Genomic DNA, 10541 nt, shown 5'->3' with positions numbered 1-10541 from the left:
GGATGAGAATCCTCTGTAGCCTAAAAGAGATAGGAAAATAAAGCGAGACAAGGTCGTCTATCAATGTTAACACTTGTTCAGTGACAACTGTTTGAAAGGGAACTTTGTCAAGGAATAGAAATTTCCCCAACGAGACAGACATCAAAAAAGTAAACTTCCTCCCTAGTTGTATATTTCAAGGAAGTTTTTTTAACCTTTCTTAATTTCATTTGAAAATTGAAAAGAACAAAGTACGTGCACTTTAAGGGTTTGTGCAAAGAAGTGTTGTGTTTCTGTCTTTGACTTTAAAGCATAAAAAATTTGCATGGCTGCAAGTTTTGATTCAGCTGGTCAGATGATATTTTTTGGATTTGGAGGTGACAGCAGGTCAGGCGTAGAGGTACATAGCATCGGAGCATTTATAGATATACAGTCAAACATGGGAGGTTTAAGGTACACGTGTATAAAAACAAAATGGGAAAACAATTTATAAACAATACTGTCCTTGGTGGTAGCCCTTTTAAGCCCCCTATCATTTACACTTATTACTACACAGTATTTATATAGCGCCAACATGTTACGAAGCACTGTACAAAGCCCATAGTCATGTCACTAACTGTCCCTGAAAGGAGGTCACAATCTAATGTCCCTAACATAGTCATATGTCTTTAATACAGTCTAAGGTCAATTTGTGGGAAAGCTAATTAACCTAACTGCATGTTTTTGGAATGTGGGAGGAAACCAAAGTACCCGGAGAAAACCCACACAGACACAAGGAGAGCCTGCAAACTCCATGCAGATAGTGTCCTGGCCAAGATTTGAACCTGGGACCCAGCCCTGGAAAGGCCAGAGTGCTAACTACTGAGCCAATTATTCTATTAAAGCGTTATGATCGCAGCTATGTCTTCAGGAAAATGACATCAAGTAGCGAGTATGAAGAGTTATTCTCGATACGTCTTTAAAATAAAGTGCACGTCCGGACGCCGAGGAAAATGTTGTGCATTAGTAATATATAAATAAAGAGTATATGGCGTTACCGATTACAAAGCATTTGGACAGTGGCCATTTACATTGCTTGGCAATCAAAGCTACTATACCTGTTCCCCTTCCAAAAAGTGGTGAGCCTTTCTCTGTACCCGCTGGATAAGCATTGGCTTCTATTCCTAGGACAGGGATCATTTTTATACAAACTCCAGGTATCAGCGGGTTTTATATAAAACTTAAACCAGCTGTTACTTTAAACACATACCCGCTGTGCGAAGTCAGTTTTACATCCCAGACCACCAATTGGGGAATTTTCATCACCCTTCCAAAAACATACATTTTCTTCTTTTTCATTGCCACATTTAGTGTTCATTTACACATTAATTTGCAACCTCGACTGGTCCTTAATGTCACCTAAATAATAGCAGCGCTTCATAGGGCAGTAACACTTCGCTGTTTGACTGAGACGGGTACAACCTGGTTCTTCTAGGGTCAGGATTTAATTTTGAGAATTACAAGTACAATCTGGGCCTGTGATACTGGGAATACTATAGGCACACAGCAATAAAAACAAAGGTACATGCAAACACCGCAAACTACCTATGATTCAGCTCTATTGTTACCTTATAAATGTCTCACCTTTAACACACACACACACCCCCTAGTTCCTCTTTAATAGTTTTGACTTTGGAGTTCATTCTATCATCTAAGTCTACCTATGCTGCCATGTTTTCTGGATATAAAGCACAACATTCATATATAAGGAACACCACTGGCTTTTTACTTTCTTACTTGCTGTATCAATTTATAATTGAAGATTTTAGCTTGTTAATTTTTTGAGCTCTAACGGCTTTGTTTTTTTCTTGTCTTTGCAGATTTTCTATTTTGTACATACATTGTTTTGTATATACTGTATATGATGACTTCGGTGGGAAATGAACGTACCCGGGGCACTCGGGAAAAAACACAGATTTCAACTCCACAGACACAACCACAGAAACAGGTACAGGTAAGTCTTCCGAGCTGGATCTCCAATACCAGTCATGACCATTAAAAGTGAAAAATTTCTGTAAGAGCCTCCAGTGTCAGGTGGTTTTGCTCATTGGATTCAGACTAACTACATGTTGACAATTTTCCTCTTGGCAGTGGATTGTTTTTCATTGCATTGTAAATTAAGTGATTGTCAACCAGGAATTAATATTCTGCTCCTAAATCTCATGTCAGAGGAGCAAGTTTTAACTTTTCTTCAGACTAGCAACAGGCCAATAGCTTGTGCTTTAAACTCCCGTTACAGAATCCCAGCATAAATATGTAGAATTAGGGCAGCACGGTGGCTCAGTGGTTAGCACTCAGGCCTTTGCAGCTCTAGATCCCAGTTTCGAATGTCAACCAGGACACTATCTGCATGGAGCTTTCAGGTTCTCCCCGTGTTTTTGTGGGTTTCCTCGGGGTACTCTGGTTTTCTCCCACATTCCAAAAACAAGCAGTTATGTTAATTGGCTTCCTCCAAAATTGCCTTTAGACTGTGGTAATGACATATATGACTGAGGTAGGGACATTAGATTGTGAACGCCTTTGAGAGGGACAGTTAGTGACATAACTGCAGACTTTGTACAGAGCTGCGTAATATGTTGGGCCTATTTAAATACTGAATATTAATAATTTGATTATTTATTGACAGAGTCCAAACACAAACGACATCTATATATGCCATATATTGGAACCATAAAACTATTACTGCATGGTCACTTTGAGATCAATACCATATTGCTATTGGAACCATAAAACTATTACTGCAGGGTCACTTTGTTTTCAAGCCTACCTATTGCTTTTTGTATGTACCGTTCACCCAGTAATCATATTATATTTTTATATTGCAGGCAACGGCCGAGCAGATCCGCCTCGCACAGATGATCTATGACAAAAATGATGCAGATTTTGAAGATAAAGTGAAACAGGTGAGGGTTTGATGAAACATTTATGTTTTGGTCATAACATTGTACACATTGTAGAATGCTCACAGCTTGTTAAATTATATGCATTGTGTGTACTGAAGTGCTCGCTGCAGAGTGCTTCGTTATGAACTGCCATGGATCCTTGTTGTTGATAGTGATTGTCCTCTTTTGTGGAGGAAGTGGTAATTCAGGTTCCTTCCAGTGGTGCACACACCACCGAATACGTAGTCATTTTGGTCATGTGATCTTTTAACAAAAGTTAATGCCAGTGCACAATTGTTCTACTTCACCTGAAATTTTAAGGCCAAGGCCAGTACTGTAGAATTTATAGAGCAACCTTCTCTTCTACAGTGGTAGTTATTTTCCTCTATTTTGCTGCTTGTTGTAATTGCACTGTAAATAAATCCAACTGTTTTCCTTTTATCTGTTCTCAGCTAATGGAAGTGACAGGAAAGAACCAAGATGAGTGTCTCGTGGCGCTGCATGATTGCAACGGGGATGTGAACAGAGCCATCAATATACTGCTGGAAGGAAACTCAGACACGGTAATGCTTGCATTTTTATCCTATTGTTCTTTGAGGGCTCTAAATTTTGTTACTCTTGTGTAAATCAGATAAGTGTAATTCGGGAAGCAAAAACAGTTGAGTTCCCACAAGCCAGCATGGTGTTTCCTACCCATGGTAGAGATCCTGATCTGAATATTTACTTTATTGCAGACTTCCTGGGAGACGGTTGGAGGCAAAAAGAAGATTGTCAAGGAGAGTTCCGAAAACAAAGAAAACAGGGAGAAGAGAGGTGACAGAGAAGTGAGTCGCGGCAGAGGAACATCCAACCGACGAGGCAGAGGAGGAAGTCGGGGAGGCGAGTGTACGCAGTTTAAAATTCTCAATTTACCCTTATAAGAACGTTTGTTTGGACATTTATTAATGTTGTTCCTTATATAGTTAGAGCAGAAGAAAACGGAGTGGACAGCGGCCTTGGTGACAGACCTGCTGATCGTGGCAGACGCGGACGTGGAAGAGGTATAAACCTACAGCCTTAAGAGTATTTTTGTAGTGGTAATAAATATAAACTATGCAGTGTTAGCTGTACCTAGGCTTTCTGCAGCTGTCAAAGCCAATCGCTGCCGTTTAGATAAAAGCCCAACAATTGCCCAGAGACCACCAAAGTCCTTGTACACGCTCTTATCTCTTGTCTGGACTACTGTAACATCCTCCTCTCTGGTATTCCACTAACCCAACTCTCTCCTCTACAATCTATTATCAGTGCTGCAGCGAGACTTATCCATCCTTCCCACTCACTTACCTACTCCATACACAGCCTTCCCACCCAGCTACCCCCTCTGCCTCTCTTTGTAGTTCTCTTCATTGGCTTCCATTTCACCTACATCCCTCCACAGTTCTTGCCCCACTTATATTTCAGACCTCTTGAATGGTCTTCCACGTCTTATTCGGCTTGCTCCTACTTTCTGCTTATTTAAGAGTACTCAAAATCAATGTTTTCAAACTTACCTACCCATCATATTCTGTCTCTTAAACCCTCACTACTTCCCACCATTCCATATCCCACTTCTATTGTGTGCTGCTTCCCCCACCTCTTAGATTGTAAGCTGTTCTAGGCAGGGTCCTCTCCTCCTCCTGTGTCACGCTCTGTATCTGTCATTTGCAACCCCTATTTAATGTACAGCTCTGCCTAATATGTTGTTGCTATATAAATCCTGTTTATGATTTGTGGAAAAACTGGCTTGCATCCAGGGAAAGTCCCTAAGGGGGCAGGACAGAAAGCAAATCATTGTTGGTTTATGGACAGTTTCATTTGCTTATGACATGGCAGATAAACTGCTACCCTGTTTCCCCGATGATAAGACACTGTCTTATTTTTTTTTGAAGGCCAAAATATGCTCTAGGGCTTATTTTCAGGGGGATGCCTTATTTACCCATGAAGAAGACTACAGCCATTCATGTCCACTTCTGATCAATCTGTGCCAATCATTGTCCCCTTCTGATCACTCATGTGCAATTCAAATTCCCTTTCTGATCATCTTGTGTCATTCAAACTCTCCTTCTGATCACTCTGTCATTCAAATTCCTCTTCTGATCACGCTGTGCTTTTTTTCTATTGCACGGCAGTTAGGACAGGGGAACAGCAGGTGGCGCTGTGCCGGCTTCTTTCGCTTTGCTTTACAAGACAGGAGAAAACACGATGCTGGCAGAGGAGAGGAGAGACGCTGCTGCAGCCAGACACACGCAGGATCCGGGTATCGGGTGAGTATGTTTTAATTATTTTTTTTTGGGTGGCTTATTTGCGGGGGGGGGGCTTATTTTTCATTTTAACATGAAAAGGGGGGGCTGTCTTATTTGATGGCCCTGCCTTATCATCGGGGAAACACGGTAGTTAAGATGCAGCTGTCACTTGGGAGTTCTTTCTGCTGGCTGGTATGGGTCTGCTTGAGGTTACATGGTAAACCCTAAGTGCCAGCAGTCAGATTATAGGAATATTCAAGGGAGTAACAAATGGCATACAATAACGCATTACACATCACACATCACGCATTCTGGGAGCCTCTGGGTGCTCCTTCTGTGCATGCCCAAGGGCAAAGAGATGCCAATTTCACATATGCGCAGTGAGATTGGCTTTGTTTTTTTTCCTCCTTTACAGCGAACTACCTCACCCAATCTCATACCTGCGCAGTGTGGGATCAGGTGACGTAGGGAGAAGGCTGAAGATGGCAGTGCCCGGTGCTGTCCTTATTTTGTAAAAACTGGGAAGTTCCCAGGCTAGTGAATAACCTCAGAACTGTGAAAAGCACAAGATGATAAATTTTAACCTCTAGATTTCTTGCATTACATATCCCTTACCCAGTTGAACATTCTTGTCGTTGACGTTGCTAAAAAAAGGGAAAAAGGGCTAAATTTATGTTAATATTTTGTTTACTTGAAGGTTTTGGAGGCCGTGGACGAGGCAGAGGGGCAGGAAGGTTTTCTGCGCAAGGCATGGGGTAAGTTATATTCACATTTTGTTAAATTTAGGCAAAGCAAAAGTAAAAACAAAACTAAAATTAAACTGTCTGTGTTGTAGCACGTTCAATCCTGCAGACTACACGGAGCCCAACACCAATGATGGCTTTGGAGTAAAATCAGATGTGTGGGAGACCAACCAGACCGACGGTGATGATGGTACTGGTAAGCTTTTATTATGCTTGCCCCCACCTGATCCTGTCTCCCTCTGTTACTAACCAATTTCTACCTATTTGTATTCCTTAATAACTTCTAGGTTTCCTTACTTTAGCAGTTGTAGGATGTTGCTCCTTAGTTTCTGGGGTTCAGTTGACCTAATGGTCAGGTTAGCACAGTTTAGGTTTGTTCACACTGGTTGTGGAAGCAGTGAGGTTTTATATTTTAGTTGCATGTGATCAGCCACCTGCAACAGCATTTTGTCTGGAGTGGTTGCGGGGTGATTAGGGCACAGTTGACCGCTAGACACTGCAGGTAGCATTTCAGGATTGTAATTGAGGATCTACTGCGTGATAATACTAGTTTGTGTTCCGGGGGGGGGAAAACTGTTGCCTTAACCCTCTGCTAAGCATTCGTATGAACAATCTGTAAGTCATAGAAGTTATGTCATTGAAGTATAGTCCCTGCCAGATATCCTTAGGAAAAATTGGGCTTCCTGTGCACCACGCAGGGCAGATATTATGGTGAATCTAACTGACCCACGCCAGCCTGGAGCTAGTATTTAATTTTTTTTTTCCTACCTGAAAGGGGCAGCGTACAAAGTGATCCTGATGGAGATTTTGGAGCTGCTAAACTGGATCTTCATGTTTGTTGAAATTTTGCCTATAGTGTACTTTACAAGGGCAGGTTCAGACTTGCTGGTTCTTAGAGTACATAGGTTGAAAAAAGACATATGTCCTTTAAGTTCAATTACTAGGGAAACAAACATATCCCAGACATAAAACCCTATGGACATAGTTGATCCAGAGTAAGGCAAAAAAAATAAAAACCTTTGTTCAATTTGCTTCACTAAGGGAAAATAATCAGGTGTTCCGTGGATGAACAATCTGTTATTTTTGCTTTAATCCCCAGTTAGATTCTGTCCTTGTGGAAATCATCCAGCTTTTTCATAAAGCAATCTATAGTAGTTGTTGAAACTACTTCCTGAGGGAGCCGATTCCACATTTTCACACCTTACAGTGAAGAATCCCTTCCTTATCCGGAGATTAAACTTTTTTTCTTTCATATGCAAAGAGTGCCCTCTTGTACATTGTCATGATCTTAAAGACATCATGACCACATTCATAGTTGCTGCTCTTCCCTTGAAGCAGAGGCTCTCCAATATGAGGAAGCAGTACTGCAAAATTTACAGATCAGGGCTTTTAAGTGTGAGTAAACTGCACAGCTCACCCTCTCCCATATACTCCGAAGTATGGGGTATTTATCAAAACATTTTAACTGCAGTAGTATTGGAGAAAACCAAAAGCAAAGGCAATCACGTTCTGATGGGGCTGTCATTAGTTGCCCTGCACAGGTGTTCTCTGGAAGTATTGGACAAAGTCAGAACAAACTGACAGCATTTAACGAGATCTTAGAGCAGCTAATATATTTTTCTTTCCACTTCAAAACTTTCCTGTCTCCTGCAATGTTCTGCATCCTTCCCGTTTCTTACAACTTCTCCCCCCTTCTAATGCTCTATTGCTAATTGCACTAACCGAATGTGAGCTGAGTGATTGGCATGTGTGTAGAGCTTTGTATATATTTTAAAATATAAAGAAATGCGTAGTTAATAAACTTAGTAGTTTGTGTGGAAAAAATGCATTATTAAGTCATAGGTGGTTTTCTGGGGAGATTAAGATATACATCAGTTCTGCTTGATTCAGGAGGCGTGTGTAATAGTTTACGGTTCTTTCTAGGTGCCTGGAGGAATTCTATCGAGGAATGGACGGCAGAGGACTGGAATGAAGATGTAAGTGATAAGTTTGAGTCATTATACAGAGTGGTTATACATTAACCACTTGATTTTGAAATGTTTTTGCGTGATTTTTTTTTTTTCTATCCCTGGCTTACTTTTAACATTCTACAAATGTTAGTAATATGGGGTCCTTGATACACATTTATAGTTCCCTCTTAAGTGTTTCCTGGTATCCAAGAATGTTTTTGTTCATGAAGGATTGTTCTGGTTCAGTAGTTCCACGTGGGCTTATTTTGTCCTTTGTACATAACCTGCTGTGCCTACAACCTGTCCCTAAAGACCTGTCAATACATAGACATGAGACATATCCATTCCATCACTTTGGCCTCCCTTGAGGTCTACAGCCTGCCGGGTAAAAATCCTCTGCCAGGTTGCCTGTGTGCTAACAACCCACAGTAGTTCTTTAGCAATTTGTTCTCATATATTACTAAGGCCTAACTAGGCCTAAGTGGTATGGGAGATTACAGCTGAGGCTTTGTTTTACCACCATTAATGATTGTGCCTTGATGCCAAATAAACAAGTTAAGGCTTGAAGTTTAAATTCCTTGAAAAAATATTAAATCCATAAGAGGAAAGAGTCTACTCCCTCATTCCTTTTTCCTTAATAGCCTAAGGAGCTGTAAATGGCTGGGAGAGTGCACGAGCAGCTCTAGAAACATTTCCTGGCAGTATACTCACCCTAGACTTCCTTCTTCCTGAAATAGACATGTCAAGACACTTTTCCCTATTTTTACTAGCTGGAGTCATCTGGGCTTATTTGTATTCCTTGCTAGCTAGGCATTCTAAATTTACCACAGACAAGATTTTCGACTCGCCAACTTTTTCTTCACTTTAGCCAAAGATCTTTTAATTAAAATAGGAAATTTGGGATCGTTCTCCCAGAAGTATCCAGTATTTCTTTACTCCTGCTAGCTCATTGGACCAATATGAGAGCCGAAGGGATGGGCTGCTTGGAGTGAGGCCGGCTAATCAAACCTGCATGCTGCCAATGCTAAATTTAAGCACTTGTTTCATTGGTGTTGCTTGTTAACACATATCGACTTGGACTAAGGCTGCCTACACACTTCAATAATTGTCTTTGGAAAAGAACTTTCATGATCCTTTCCAATGATAGAATGAAAGATGCATGAAGGAGTGCTGTACACACAGCGCCATTTGCTCTATGGAAAGAGGTAAAGGTCAGAGGGGCACCCTGCAGCGCTCTGTTCTCCTTCACTTGTATTACGATCCGTCCTGGCGGATCCACAAACAACATCTGAGCGATGTACACACACCAGATTCTCGTCCGATACCAGCCCTCGGACAATATTCATGTGTACATAGCCTAAATGGTACTAGTAGGTAATGCTGTCCACACTTCACTGAACATTGAAGCATTGTTACTCCAAGCAGTGGAACTGCAGGATGTGGGTGAAGCCAACATTGTCACATGAAAAGCTCAGATTTTTCTTTTAGTAAAAGTTTACTAGAACTAAATCTGTTTTTGGATTCATCATTTCTTTTCATTTGCAGCATTGACTTGGTAGCTCTCCTTCAGAAGCCACAGGCAAACAGCAATGAAACAGAATCTGCTGGTTTTGAGCAGGCATCGCAGCAGGGCTTTGGTCAAGCGTTGGTGTTCACAAACTCCCAACACAGCTCTCAGAAGACTACCACGGCTAGCAGCTCCAACACTGTTAACAGCTATACTCCTCAGAGCCTGGTAAGTCACATCACTTGGCACACTACTACTACTACTACTGCAGATATAAAAAATATTTGCATACGTCTAGCATTAGATACATGCAAATCTGTCTTTTACTTTCCTACAATTCCCTGCACAGTAGTACAATGTGATAGGCATGGCTAACTGCACGTGCTGCAAGGGAGAGAGAGCAAATCTAATGACTTAAAATGTCGCTGCTCCCTTATTATTCAGTCACATGTTTGAATGGTGGCACTTTTTTATTCCTTGATTTCTTTTAATAGAAAAGGCTGCTTCATTTTTAAAGGGCGCAATGTAGGTTTGGATTCTGAGGCAGGCCAATGAATGTGTTCCACCTGTGTATTTAGCTTCTTGTCTGATATTTTGCATTAGCCTTGCATTCTGAAAGGACACTGTCACTGTGCCCATTCAGGTAAGGTGAGTTTCCCTATAAATGTTTGCATTCCTACCTGATTCCCCTGGACCGGCCTCCATTCAGTAAATAGCTTATTAAAACTACATGTTCATTTTGCAAACGCTATTTATCTTGAGCATAAAATACATTGCTCTTGCAAAAAAAGACACTCCTGTATCCTAAAGCCTAGGCTATTTACATCAAGTAAGAGTTTCTAAGCATAGAATTATAAAGGTATAGCTTATGCATATGTATTTTTATACTCAAAAACTGTTGAATTGGGCGCCACCAAACATTCTTTCTTTTTCTTGTCTTTCAGTCTTCTGTGCTTGGGTCAGGGTTTGGCGAACTTGGAACATCAAAACTGACAAACTCTGCTGGTTCCCAGATATTAGAACAGCTGAAGAGTCCTGGACTGGGGCAGTTCCCTACCCAAAATTCTCAGCAAAGTGGCAGTAACGCAGCCCCTTCTTCTTCCTGGGACATTAAGCCTTCGGTGCAGCAGTCATCTGTCCTGGGTCAATTTGGTAAGAATTTAAAAGTACATTTAGAAACC

The 10541-nt window shown here is 41.1% G+C and overlaps 1 protein-coding gene across 1 annotated transcript in view; it reads left to right on the top strand.

The window, feature by feature from the left end:
* The window catches only part of UBAP2 (ubiquitin associated protein 2), a 36952-nt gene that overhangs the window by 13358 nt on the left and 13053 nt on the right, over nt 1-10541 (top strand). Inside the window, exons 2-11 of the mRNA XM_072413528.1 lie at nt 1839-1972; nt 2844-2921; nt 3353-3463; nt 3635-3785; nt 3863-3940; nt 5859-5916; nt 5997-6100; nt 7828-7891; nt 9342-9588; nt 10305-10512. Coding sequence (XP_072269629.1) covers nt 1880-1972; nt 2844-2921; nt 3353-3463; nt 3635-3785; nt 3863-3940; nt 5859-5916; nt 5997-6100; nt 7828-7891; nt 9342-9588; nt 10305-10512 — 1192 coding nt within the window. The 5' untranslated portion in view covers nt 1839-1879. The remainder of the gene's footprint in view (nt 1-1838; nt 1973-2843; nt 2922-3352; nt 3464-3634; nt 3786-3862; nt 3941-5858; nt 5917-5996; nt 6101-7827; nt 7892-9341; nt 9589-10304; nt 10513-10541) is intronic.

Source organism: Pyxicephalus adspersus, chromosome 6 (genome assembly GCF_032062135.1).
Source record: "Pyxicephalus adspersus chromosome 6, UCB_Pads_2.0, whole genome shotgun sequence".
Lineage (NCBI taxonomy): Eukaryota > Metazoa > Chordata > Amphibia > Anura > Pyxicephalidae > Pyxicephalus > Pyxicephalus adspersus.
Note: the sequence above shows the minus strand (reverse complement) of the source record. Positions and strands in the feature narration are given on the sequence as shown.